Source organism: Zootermopsis nevadensis, unplaced genomic scaffold, assembly GCF_977971745.1.
Source record: "Zootermopsis nevadensis isolate Lab colony 2312 unplaced genomic scaffold, Znev_1.0 Znev_ptg000011l, whole genome shotgun sequence".
In the NCBI taxonomy this organism is placed as follows: domain Eukaryota; kingdom Metazoa; phylum Arthropoda; class Insecta; order Blattodea; family Termopsidae; genus Zootermopsis; species Zootermopsis nevadensis.
In genome coordinates, this window is record NW_028259143.1 from 7,497,390 (window position 1) to 7,512,061 (window position 14,672).

The following is a 14,672-nucleotide window of genomic DNA, read 5'->3' on the forward strand; positions in this document are numbered from 1 at the left end:
ATAACCACACAAAAAACTCACTGTAGATCACATCCCACCCAACACAATTTCATTATTTTAAAATGGTCCACTAGAGCAACTCAATACATCATATTTTCTTACATATCTGACAATAGCCAATCTTCATTATCACAGAGACAAAGAAACACATGTAACTGCAATGTCTGCCAAAACACTAGATAATTTTCAACATTCGACATGGCCCACCCCAAACACTGAAGACATTCTCATTAAAATGAGCCACTCTAATTTTGACGGTCTACGTTTATGTACATACACTGTACATATAAAGACTTCTGGCACTTCATATATTAGTTTTTTAAGCTAAATTACTCACCTCAGCCTGGACGAAGGAGATGCCCTTTGTAAATTAAACATGTCAGCTTACTGACTGTAAAAAATAATCATAAATGCTTCAATAAAAAAAGATGTATACTTACCTAGACAGCAGTTTGGTAACAATACCTCTTCATGTCCCAACCCATCTTAAATATTGGAATTTGATCTGAATGAGACAAAATTTATTCATTAACCCCTGTAAAGTACTAAAACATTTAATATATCACACTCTGACATAAAAATAATAATTGGTATGGTTTATGTCCCCTCAGGGACCCACATCAGTGGGTACAGGGACTGGCACCCCTGAGGTACCCAAGCTACCCAGTGCCCGGAGGTATAGCTGGGCCACCCTACCTCCGGGGGCTGTAAATATGGAGGTTTGGTCCTCCAGGTTGGGGGATGGGCACCCTGTAAAAAACAACTTGTTACAAAATCAGATGAAGCAACTGCCAGATGGACTCATTCACAGTGGACTGGCAAACAGATTGTCTGAGGAAGAATGGAAGAAGCTTTTGAAGAAGGCCAGGACCCACACAGAGCTGTAGAGCCAATGATGATGGTGGTTTATATGGTTAAATGAAAGAGAAGACTATCAGCTGAACTTGTGGTTCACATGGAAGAAGCAGGAAATAAAAGAATTGAATTTTGTAGCAGCAGCCCAATGGATTTAACAACCTATAAAACATCAGAATCTATTATTAATGCTGGAGGCACCATTTAGGTATGACTGGTGTCAAAGTTGATTGAGGAGGAAGCAGTCACGGTCTGTTTCAAGGCATTACCACAGCATTCACTTGGAAGGGCTGAGGTAACCCATCTACTATAATTACTGCAGTTCCAACAGAATAACAAATCCAGACAATCTTTGGAGTAAAGGGGTTAATGTTATAAAGACAATACATATGTAATATTGTCTTGTAGGATGGTTGTTAGTCCAACAGAACTACTCACTGTAAGTCACCATTTCTGTTAGTTTCCCCACTGGTGTAATTATTTTTTCTATAATATGACAACAAAATAAATTTCACCACCACCACTATCATAATGATAACATATTCACTTTTTATAATATATGAGCCCTGCTTGCCAAACATATAAATTTACCTCACTGTTTCCCAGTGTCTTTTATCAACACTTGTGAACAGTCCAGCTACTCTTTTCTTACACAAAACATTTCAGTTATGAAAAAATGAATGAAGGAGAAAGGAGAGGGAAGAAATTCTGTCAGGTATAGAACAACTATACATTTCCATGCACAGAGGTATAAGAACGTTATACATAACAGACTCCATAAATCTGAGTTTCTCAAAGTGGTGACGAAGTTGATGTTAATATTCTGGGTTGTAATATTGCATGGATTTGTAGGCAGATACCAATGTTTCAAAGATAGTATGTTTCTCTGAACTGCTGGTATCTACCTGTAAGTCCCCATGGCATTACAATCCAGAATATCAATACTGACAGACCCTACAAGAGTTCTGTTTGTCAGATAGTGTAGTGAATCCAGAAGAAACAGAATCAGGAATACAGAGAAAGAAAAACTGGAGGGAGTAGTAGTGCAGGACACTTTCTTTAACATTAACAAGATTGTATTCTTTAACAATAACAAGATTGTAAAGGTGTACTCCTTGGAACACATTAAAATTCTGAAGGTGTTCTTTATACCACATTACAAGTAATAATGTGAACCAAGGTCACTGTTGCAACATTTTGTCCACGACATACGCTAAGAAGCTCACTCGGCAACAAACTTACTAATTTCTCGAACATGCAGGCATTAAAAATTGGAGGCAAGCGTCGGCTTATAGTTGAGCAGAAAGTATAAGTTTTTAAGCTACCACACTCTCTTTTATGTACGTACAGCAATTAAAGCTTACCTTCCTTCCATTACGATAGTATCATTCCACTACACTTATACATACTTTTTGCAACAATAACGCACAGATTACTTTCCACCAAACTCGACGTAAATTAATTAACGTTATACCATCACTTTCAGCACTACCAACATTGAATATCCTGTCACTGAAAGGAAATGGCGGACTGGTGCTAAGCATTCATTGAAAAAATACCGATGTTTAAAATTGGAGGTCATACACAGAGTCACATAAAACAGTTGTTTCTCGATTATTGTAACACGAATCTGAGCTGGACGGTTTTCCGTAGCTTTAATTTCGTTTGATTGTTTAGTAATACTGGATCTGGGCTGTGCGGATAAGATATTTTGAAACTGGAAGGATCTTTGGAATAAACTCATAAAACAAAATTCCCATCTTAAGATGATATTACGAATCAGAAAAGAAGTCAAACATCCAAATTCAGAGTGCATAGGGATTATAAGAAAACTGTAGCATAGTGACATGATCATCAGCTTACTGAAGCATGTATTTTTAATTCGTGTTTCCGGCATAAGGTAATGCGTACGCAAGTTATAAAAAATACCTACGGTCACGGCCATTACAGGTTTCCGTAGATAACTTACCTCATCCGCTAATCATCGATGAGAATGACATAGACTATAGAAGAAATAAAGAAATATATAAGGCATGGAACATTTCGACTTTGTGGAAGAACAGAAAATCCTCCTCATGATTTCTTTTAGCGATATGAAAATCGAGCAATCATATAATTTCTCCCAATTTCAGACCTAAGGAAATTTAACGAATGTTCATATTCAAGTGATATCCCTACAACTACCATGTATTCTATCTATCCATGACCTTATGCCTGAGTAAAGCTTAAAAAAGATCAAATCTATGTCTAAGTTTGTTCCTACAAGCTACGAGCGACATCTTTCGTGATTAGCGTATATTTTGTTCAAGTGATTCTACATTGATGCGGATAGATGTTGAGGGGCTCTGTGAATGGGAGTGCTGAGAATAAATTGAGACGCATCATAATCGTTACTGAGCGGCTTATGGCGTCACGCATATTGTATTGCAATCTATACCCAAATGTAGCAACTGTTCTGTTTCTGATGAAAGACAAAAACATGCACTTGCGACATCTACAAGGATGGAGTGGAATTACTTGAACGAAATACACTATTAATGTAATCCATGTTAACAATTTGTCGGCCTCGGTGGACTAGTGGTTAGTTCGCTACTGGGTGTAAGGTTCGCGGGTTCAATCCCGGCCGAAGTCGATGAAGTTTTAAGGGTGATAAAATCAGTAGCACAACTTCCTTCGCGGGGGGAAGTAAAGACGACGGTCCCATGTGGTAGATTTACGGCATGTAGAAGAACCTTACGAGCATGATAAGAGATGTTTCGTAAGCAAAATTCAGCGGCCACTTCTCACCCAAACTGTGTATAATCAGTGGGCTGGCCACTCATTACTCATAAATGCACATTTCAAGACCAAGAAACCTCCTAAAAAGTAGGCGGCGAAATCCCACAACCGCGTTGTAGAGCCAAGAAACAAGAACATGTTAACAAATTAGATTGTATCAAATACAATGCAATAGTGTGAAATGGATTATGCGACAATTAATATGAATTTAGTCAGATGCCGTAACCCATAAAAGTTGGAGCATCTACAAAAAAAATGTGATTCCAGGGCAATAAGTGTGAGGTTGGGAAAAATATGTTCCGTTTGGTTCCTCAGCTTATTTAACTGTTCTGTAACATAGTAAGTGATGTAGCAACAAATGACACTGAATTGTAAAGGAATCAGTCATGGCCTACTTAAAGGAACTATCCCAGTATGTCTGTGGAGGACGGGGGGGAGGACATTGTCCTCCATCTGAAATCCAAACTGGTGAAACGGACCTCATGTGTGAATGTGGTACCACTGATACAGTTCTTAGCCATTCGTTTTTCATCTTTCTGTCTGATGTCCCTGGCATCTTCACCACCAGAATATAGATCTGAGGAAAAAAAAATAATCCTGTTGTTTTCATTCTTCTCACAGACATGAACACAGCCAAACACTTCATATCTTCTACAGCTGATAAGATTTGTTGAATCACTTATTATTTTACATGTAGAAACCAATGCTTTCAGAACACCTATTAAAGAATATCCAACTGTAATATGGGAAGCAGTAAGCACATTAAGTTTATAAAAATAAAAGGAATGTTTTCACACTGTTTATATTGCTTATGCTTAATCTATGATCATAACAAGAAACAGTACAACAAGGAATGTGACAAATGCATCATTATTAGCCTAAATCTGAAATTAAAATAAGAATTAAATTTTTAATATACATGTTTATTAATCCCTTTCTTTGGACCCTATACAATTTATAACTAATCATAACAACATACTTCTTTGGGTAGTTACCATGTTGTCTGAAATGCATCACCTGACCAAACTGAGTTTTTATTTCCTTTATTTCTGTTTTAATGAATGGGTGGGGGCAAGTTGGTAACACATCACATTTGACTAGTATCAAATAGTTTCTTTCTTTTTAAATCATATTTTATATTGAAAATTCTAAGCAGTATGAACACATACACAAATATACCAGTAACAAGACTGCATAATTACTTGCTGCAGAAAGTTTATACCTTCTGATATTCCTATTAATAACAAGCTTGGCTGTATGTTTCATATCATTCTAAACCATTAATCTCAGTCTATCCATAGAATGTAAATCATACTGATAGTCAACAAATGCCCAAAATACTGAAGAACAGAATATGTAAAATACAAAGAAAACATGACACGTACATGGTTAAATAAATTTTCACATTACTACTCTCTAAGTGGAATGTGTTTGAAATTAATTTATATATCACATTAAACAGTGACTAAATTAAATATTTTGGTAATTAGGGAGGAATTCATGTTGCATCATACAGTGAACTGAAAATAACACTGTTCAATATCTGATTGTCAGAAAAGATTTTTGGTGCAGGTGCTATTTATTTTTTGTGCATAGGAAAACTAATTTCCTTTGTTACACTGTTATTTGGAAAAGAGTAATCCAGTATCATTGTACATAATGCAATATGAGGACATCTCTGAGCAAAAATGCAAAACAAAATATTTTGTTTGATAATACAATTTTAAACAAAGGATACTTTATTGTTTGTGTATTGTTCCCTTTTTGTTTACTTGAACAAACAAATTAATTCATTCACATATACAAATGTTCATGTAACACTTCGATGTATGTAATTTATTCATATTAAGAGAAGATCAGAATTATTAGAGTATATGTTAAGTAAGAGTCACTAAAGTTAATTTTGAAATACACTGTACTTGTCCAGTTTGGGAGAAAGTATTGTAATGTTCACAGACTGAATACAGAATTCTTCTTCTTGTATGGTTGTCAGGTATAATTAAAAGACCTTTAACCTGGAATGATCCTGCAGTGAAAGCTGAAAGAACTCCTATTTGTATGCTTTTCAGGATCTCAGATAACCTTTTACATGTTGTTAAGTAGCAATGCTGAAGGAGACAGATACTGTAAAAGAAGAAATTGAACAAAGTGTGTGATGAGCACTTTGAAACTAATGTACTGAACGTAGACAGCTGAAAGCAACGTAGAGACTCTGCAAGTGATTTGCAGATTTTTCTGCTGCTTATACCCTGTAATTCCCTTTAATACTGTACATTGCAAATGAAGACAACTAAAAGGACTTAAACCAAATTTATATCTGACTCTACCTTATAATCTGTGATATAATACTTCTTCCATGTAGATGTTGAAAAATAACTTTAAAACCAGTAACAATTATTACAGGATTTTTTGCATCAATTCTGGACAACATGTATGGTTTCTAATCCCGAGGATGTAATTATGAGGTCTTAACTTATACTACACATGTATCTAAAGAATAAATAAGTTAGTTTATAATAATGGTCTAAAGATGAAAAAAAAATATAATTATGTATTCTTAAATCAGATATATTGAACAAAACAAATACTGCATTTAAAGTTGATGTAAAAATGGAGTTCATATTAATTAAAAGCATTGATAATCTTCTATGAGGGCAAAGCAAATGTGAACCTGAAAATAATATCATATCACAGTATGCTTGTATGTATTTGGTTCTCTGTTTGATACGACTATCAAAGCACTCTAAAAGTGCTATAAATATGGGGTTTAAAAATGAAGTTACATAGACACACGAAGGTATTTTCAGGAACAGCAGAAGAAAAAAATCCTAACCATGAAGTGTGGTCAGATGACTATGAGAATATATTTTTATAAATCAAAATATGTGACCCTAGCTAGTAAATAATGGGCAAGATTAAACTTACAGAACATGAAATAATAATAAATGGATAATAAAAAATGAAAAGCAGTTACTAATTATTTTTGACAAATATCTTAATCATATTATCATTTCTTATTGTTTTGATCTTTTTATATGTTTTATGGATGCCTTGCTGCCAATATGGACAGAAAAATGGCTAATATTAAATGAAAGTATAGTAATACTATCAAATAGCATAGAATTTGGACATGTACAAACAAAAAAATATATGTCAGGACCACAGTTTATGCAATACAGAAGTTCAAACCAGAGTTAAGAAATCGTCTTTGTAGCATCCACAACTCTCTGTCTCTAATGTCTTTCATGTCTAAATTTTGGGCCTATTTATTGTGATGAGTATTTTTTTTACAACCTTTGACCTGTCTTGAAATTACAGTACTTAACGAGGTTGTTACATCTTTTTAAGTCTGTGCTTGTTAAATTGCTACAATGCTTGGATAAAAATGTGTCACCAATTAAAATAAAATACTTAGACAGAATGATTTTATGAAATCTGTGTGAATTAAAACTAATGAGCAAAGAATATACAGAAGCTTTGTCAATATATTAATTTTGATATGAAACATATATAATGTCTTGTAAAATGGTAACACTTTGGACACTGTACTTCATTAAAGTAATGTTATTTCTTTCATTGTTATGTTTCTATTTACAATACCTTCTTAATACTGAGTGTTTGTACAGCTGTACTGTCGGGAACATTTACGTGTATGAAACACATTAATGACTTGAAATTTAAGGTTTGCGCCACAGTGAAAACCTGGACGGTGATTTTTATGTTGTGGCATCATGTAAATCATGTAGGTAGTTTACAACTTCCAACCTGAAGATGGAGGCTATACTTTCTTCCAAACCACTTTACCTACCTACATGTTTACATGGTTTCATAACCCAGAAGAGCATAATCCACATTAAACAGTCTTTCTTATTTGCTCTGCAGTGAGAAAAAAAACAACATACAATGAAAAGTCGCTACTTATGAAATATAGTAGTAATGTGATTTTAAATGATGTTGATATAGGGCATATGTTGCTTCAGTCAATGATTTCCACATTTATCTACAATTACAGGTATATGACTTATATCCAAGTCTGAAAACTTGATCTCAGTGTAGTAAATGGTATCCATTACTGGGACATGTACTGAATGAAATCCTTGTACTTTGAAAATAATATAAATTAAATAAACTCCATAAAGTAGAAATTTATTTACAATTGATTTTAAAGTAATAAATTTCTTCACTGGAGAAATGAAGGCTTAGTGGACTCAGGCATACACACTCTGTCAAAGAGGACAAATCATGTTCATTACCTGGTGGATATGACCATATGCTAGTGACAGTTTTGTTATGTTCAGTTATTTTTTCATAGTACAAAGAAAAATGCAATCATCCAGTCACTTTAAAGCAGTGATGCCCCCAGACATTATCTTGTGTAGATTCAAATGATGAGATTTAAAATTCAAACATATTTCTGGAAACATTTCAATGGTATATTATTTCCTTAGTTATATGACACCAAGGTTACAATTAAGCAGCTCTTAAAATCATATGAGAGAAGAATTACATTTTGCTTCCTCTACTTTCATGGAGAAAGAGACAAGTACTATGTGTATATATTTCTGTTCTGTTTCAAATAAAATATTGCAATAGTTATTTCAACACACACACACAGTCACACACACATACATGCACTATCATACAGTGATATGCCAAACCTTAGTAACAAACTTAAAAACCCATAAATATAATATATACGTAGTAATACATAGTAATAATTACATTAATTTTTATAGGAAATTCATCAAAATCCTTATCTTTTCACAAAAGGATTTATTTCTTTGTAAATTCTTGTTTTTATATATATCAAACTTTGCTTTAGTTAACAATTACTTGCTAGAATTTAAGAATGTCACTTGATAAGGGGGCACAGATCATGATATGTTTAGAAAGTGATGTTTTTTAATCTATGATCTAAAGCAGGTTAATTAGAGAAGGCGAGAATGGCTAGTTTTTCATATTTTTTATACAGTTTTTCCCATTAATATTATCACATTATACCTGCTTTTACTACCATTTCATATGACTTCTAAAACACATCAAGGACTCAACAAGATTCTACAGTTTTGGGGCTCAAAGACTTGCGGCTTCTACAATATAACAAATCTTTAGCAGGCACTCAAATCAGTTAATGTTTATAAACCACAGTAACTGAAAATTAATGTAAAAGAAATACTAAATCTAAGATATCAATATGGATGGGTATTAATGTGGTATGAGAAACATTTTTCATTTTTTTTCCCACTATTTATCTAGGAAATTAAAACACTGGACGAAATGAAAAATTCTTAAATTATAGGATGTCATACATAACAAAGCGAGTAACGTAGTGTTTTCTATTTGATAGAAATCACATATTACAAATCCTTCCATCCATAGTATGAAACTTCAGTCATTCAGAATGAGATAAAGGGAGCAATGTATTATAGCTAGAAGTTTGCAATACACAGAATACACCACACAATAACATGAGAACACACACACACACACGCACTCACTATTTATATAATGTTGCCTGACAAAGCTCGAGCAGAATAAGGCAGTACTTTTATCATCTTTCAGTTTTAGCCCTGATTAGTTTATACCCTTCTTTCATCAATTATTAGATTGCAATGAACACGCAAATCATGCATACTCACATTTTCAACCACGCGCAACGTGTTAAGTACCCTGAATAAAAGAGGCAACATACCATCTTGTACTAACACATTTGGAAATAATTAAACATATATTTGTAAGTAATAATACTGTTCTGCAGTCTATTTAAAAATTATCCCCAAGAAAACATTACAAAAAATATTACCATTAACCAATATATATTTATTATAAGCACAGTTTTCAATCATCAGTTGAAAAAGCTGCAAAGACAATGAACAAAATCGTCCTGTTGTCATGTTCCCTCCACCCTTTGAGCCCCATTTAAACTGCAATCTCGCACACAATAAGTGTTACGAGCATTTATATTACAAGAGTATAGTTCTGTTGCGGTATTCAAACAAACAAATACACAAGAACAAACAATGACATTCAAAAGGTTCGGATTGCGTAACAGATAAGCTGATATGTTTATTTATGCTGATTTGCCCCCGCCCTCCCCTGTAGCATTGAGCTGCGTTTTGTCTTCAGTAGAGACAAACAATGGACGGAAAGTTTCCAGAATAGATCTGTTGCACTGTGCAGAACCACATCAGCATCATTCTTCTTAATTATTCATTTTCTGGAGGGAAAATTAGACGGTTAACATTTAAAATATGATTTCAACCATGGATTTGTTTACTAAGATAACGGGTAACACTGACGTCCTCATTATGCATGTGTCTCAAGTTATGATCATGCAGACATTTTATTTAACATGCAGTTTAATCTTGCCATATATTGTGAACATATGTTTTGAAGTGCTCATCAGATTAATCAATACTTTATAAAGTTTTCAACCTTTTATCTGATGTAATTTTGTATCATATGAAAAATGTGTCTGGGTCTACACAATGCAAACAGATCTGATAAATCTGCATACAAAATGGACCTGTGAGAGGAGGCTTCAGAATGGAACATGTACTGGTATGCATAACTTTTAACTCTGAACCTTAAACTTTAAATTTCTATATTAATTTCTATCAGATATCTTCGCTAAAGTTACTAAAATATGCAAAGCAAAGACTACAAAATATCTGTTCACATGTGCCCCAGTACATTCCCAAATCTGTACCCCCACTCCAGTGGCCCTTACCAAAGATCTCATAATTTTATATCACATCAACCTTACACGTAAAGCAACTACTAATAAGAGTCTATAAATCTTTTTTTCTTTTCTTATAAGAATCTACAAGTTATTAACAAATAGAAATCATATTCCCATCTGTAATGAATTTCAGCACTATAATTTTCTCTCCTTATTTGTATGTTTGCATGGTGCTTGTTCACAGTATTTCCATCTTGCTGTCCACCATCTTATATTTAACTTCAGCATTCCTTTAGATTGTCCTTAAGACCTGAAGCTTTCAGTCTCGGCTTTGGTACATACATAATGTATACAGTTGGTACAAATCTAACATTGGGTGCAACCTCAACTGTTAATATTTGACCACCTAAGGAGAACTCTTTAAAGCTGCAGGTAAAAATTAAGTTGAATAAACTGTACCATAATTTCTGTCCACCTTTTCTTGGAAATATCCAGTAGGCTAAACTGCTGACACAAATGAGCTATAATCTAGAGACAGGTGGTCACTTTAGTCACAGGAATTACAATATTATTACACTCACTGAAAGTAATGATATGATATATACAAATTATTATTCTACCATAGAAAGTACGCATCACATTTTACCCCAGAAAATTTGGCAAAATGCCTAAAACTAATGTTCACAAGATACTGATTTAAACTACATTGGTTTTTAAATATATGATGATAGGAGGAGGTGAGAGAAAGCACTGGTTTTGATATGGTTCATATGATATGCCTGAATAGATCATTTTGGTATCCTGCGTCCACCCTCCTGCACCTGTATTGCTGCCCGTGAGGGATGACACAGCATGGGTAGGACCCATATTCTGAGCTTGGTTTTCATGATACATTTAAAAATAACAACGTCTCTCCTCCTCCTATCAGTTTGGATATAGCACGAGAATTTATTGCTATTTATAATAAATATATTAGGAGAGCCAAACCAAAAGTATACATCTCTATTTAAATAAATCTAATCAAATCAACACAAAGTCACCTCTGTTATTGATGATAATTATTCTATCTAATGGTTGTAACCTACAACAAGATCCTCTAACTGCACACTTGAACATACAGTAAACTAGTGTACAATATTTGGTTTTCATTTCCAAGAGTCAAGATTACTTGGACTAAACAGACATCATCATCATCATCATCATGTAAAATTAGTACAATACATTTACATGTAGTTTTAATAATTAAATCTAGAACATAGCATGTAGGGCACCTTTGGTTTCAAGCCTCTGCAAAACTCTCTTTGTTATTAGCATAACTCTCTAGGAATATACTGCCACGTTGAGGCATGGCTTTCAGCACTATTATTACAGGATGTATTTTTTTCATGTCCCCAGATTTTGTGAATAATTCTAATACTCCTTCTTAAAGAAGCTATATTAACTTTCTACTATTAGTTAATGTTCTCTAAACTCACCTGAAATTATAATTCCATTGCACTGATTGTTATTTTTCTCTTCAAAGCAATGTAATATCCTAACTGAAAACCTTATCACGATGGCATGAAATCACTGGCTTTGGCTGTACAAAAATGTTTATTCTGCAATATGTTGACCTTCCTTGCTATTAATAATAATTTATTATATCTTGTTATTAATAATTAACTATTATGTTACAATTATTACACTGACAGACCAGTCTGCAGTATGAAAGCAAATAACTAAGAAAGAAGAAAATAATACATAATTTCAATGATTAATCTACTGCATAAGTGGCAGTATTATGCCATTTCTATTGATGTTAGGTTGGAGTTTTCCTCTGCTGTATGACGGCTCAGTAGCGATGTTGGCAAGGCAATTCCAACTAAAAGCTGGTGCCTAGGTCAAGTGCTAAGTTGTAAGTAAGGATAATTAAAATTGTCCATTTTCTTCTCCCTTGGGTCCCTACAAGAAAGCAAACAACAATTATAAGTGTCATTCACATTATGGGAACTCAAAATGCAGTTATCACATGGAAATACTTAGTTTACCTATATTCATAGGATTTGAGGTCTTCTTGGTGGTGAGTCTGAAGACAGCTGTCTTCTGGGTTGTAGCGATGAGTGAAGTTACTCAACACCCAGATGATGGAGGCAGCAAGGACCTCTGAGACGTTGGTAAACTTCTACCAGACTACAACCCAGAAGACAGCCATTTTCCTGCCTAAGTAAATGTAAACACATTTTCTATTTGTTAGAAGGCTCAGGAATTCCAGTTAGATTACATAAGTCATGGCATACAGATTTTGAATAACAGTTGGAGGTAAGTAATCAATTTCAAGTTCTGGCCACTTTTAATTCCTACAAAGGAGCTTCCAGTATCCATAATATTGACTAATTCTTGCATAACTTAATCATGCTGTATCAACTGCATAAATTATATAGTGATGACTGGTATGATGACTGAAAATAACAGAACAGGAAAGGACGTGGAAAGAGTGGTCGTAACCTCCTTTAAGGCAATATTCCAGCACTTGCCTGGAAATATTGAGGAAAACCACGAAAACCATCAGTCAAGATATCCAGTCTCTTGGCCTATATTGAAATCTGGAATATGAAGCAGGAATGCTAAACCACAATATTCCATCAGTACCTGCAGACCAGAGTATAAAAATTCATTAATATTTTAGGAGAAATCCTATATTCGTAGGGACCAAACACAAAGCAGTGTCTTTACTATGAATGCATAGCAGCTACCTAAACTATGGTCAGAAATGCATACTGAGTACACAGTATGTATTTAGCTTAGACAAAAATACAATCCTTGGAACTGGGAGCTTAAAACACTATGCTGCACTTTATTTTAAAGTGACATCATATATAGTAAAATATTATGCAAAATGTTGTTTTAAATTTTGTTATGGTATGGGCTGAATGAAAATTTAAACATAATACTTTGCCAGTACATTTTCCACACTTGATAAAAATCAAATTTGACAAAGTGTATGAAAAAGCCTTGTTTTATTCTGTCAAGTGCAGCTGACATTTTGTGTGTTAGATTAAACAGTCACTATCTGAATCTTAATGAATATTTCAGCCCTGTGTTAGACAAGAGGCTGGATGTGGTGGTAAAGTACTTTAACTGTTGAGTAACTTACTTGACCCATTTAACATTCTCTACAGTTTTCAAAACGGTGTTCTAGAAAATTTTTCATGCTTATCAGACTCTAAAATATAATTTGTGGTGATTTACGGTTCACTAATTGTAACACTTTTAATGCTGTTACAAAATATTAGGGTAGACAAGTGAAATAAGCAGCAACACTGGGGCAATTCAAGGTGAGGTAAAGCATAAAGGTAAAGGCAAAGTTGTCCCTGGAGCTTAACTAAGCAACACACTATGTAGATGTGTGGGGGAGTAGAGGTATAGCTTCACACATTTTTAACCTCAGTACTCGAAGGATAAATTTTAATGTTGAAAATTGAATAGAAATAGGATAGGACACAAAGTACTAGTGTTTATATTATTGAAACAGCTGAAGGGATTACCAGTACTGATTTAATATTACAAACTGAGATTCAGGATTTTTATAAAAGTTGCATCCTTGAAAGCTACCTGTAAATAATATAAAAGTTATAATACATAATTCCCAGATTGTGTTTTGGTGTGTCAGTAGTTGTTGATATTTTCATATTTGAGTATTATACATAAAATAAGAAGTTACTTCGAAATACATGAGGTATATGTGTGTAATACAGTTACATGTGATGTTTTAGTCAGAATTATCTCTGTGATATACTTGACTGAGGCAGATGAAAGGATCTGGATGCTATATAAATACACACAGACATGCATGTCTTGAAGCACCAGTCACATAAACTAGGTGCATAATAAGATACTAGTAAAAAGTTAGTTCTAGTATGTTTATAATTAAACTTATTGATCAGTACAATTGCTGACTTCATTCTTCTGTTGTTTAATGCTTTTCTGTACTATGAAATTTATTGCAATATATGTAATGCCCTCGTAAACGTCTACCAGACTACAACCCAGAAGACAGCCATCTTCATACAGCATGACACAATGAGGGACCTGGGCTGAGTAGTTCAAATAGATTCATAATTATGAGTGTGATTTAACAGAAATCTGTCTGGAGAGCTGTGCTGACAATCTAGCTGTCTGTAAGATGTCAGAAATTTGTTTTAATTCAAGTTAACTGTGTAGTGATATAGTATTGAGTCTAAAAGAATGCAACTCAGTGGAAATTTATCATAGAATGCAGACAGAATATGTGAATGAAAACATTCTACATATGGTTAAAATCACGTCACAAGTCATGTTTACAACTGCTTACACAAAACAGTAATTATTTTGAAGATAT

General features: G+C 33.8%; 2 protein-coding genes across 24 annotated transcripts in view; both read right to left on the bottom strand.

Moving 5' to 3' along the window:
• Nucleotides 1–2,377, bottom strand: part of LOC110834246 (protein ZAP3) — a 46,982-nt gene extending 44,605 nt beyond the window's left edge. For all 11 annotated transcript variants that reach the window (XR_015534694.1, XM_022073195.2, XM_087347197.1 and 8 more), the window contains exons 1-2: nucleotides 2,220–2,377; nucleotides 441–505 (exon numbers count right to left, since the gene is read on the bottom strand). The gene's annotated coding sequence lies outside the window, so the exon portion shown is untranslated. The remainder of the gene's footprint in view (nucleotides 1–440; nucleotides 506–2,219) is intronic.
• A 2,158-nt stretch (nucleotides 2,378–4,535) lies between these two features.
• The window catches only part of cpo (RNA-binding protein), a 456,673-nt gene continuing 446,536 nt past the window's right edge, over nucleotides 4,536–14,672 (bottom strand). For 7 of the 13 annotated variants that reach the window (XM_087347203.1, XM_087347205.1, XM_087347204.1 and 4 more), the window contains 2 exons: nucleotides 12,829–12,943; nucleotides 4,536–12,256 (listed from right to left, as the gene is read on the bottom strand). In XM_087347203.1, the coding sequence (XP_087203329.1) occupies nucleotides 12,860–12,943 (84 nt within the window). In that variant the 3' untranslated portion in view covers nucleotides 4,536–12,256; nucleotides 12,829–12,859. Of the gene's footprint in view, nucleotides 12,257–12,828; nucleotides 12,944–14,672 lie in introns of those variants that run through there. The other 6 variants (XM_087347207.1, XM_087347210.1, XM_087347206.1 and 3 more) reach the window with 2 other exon arrangements.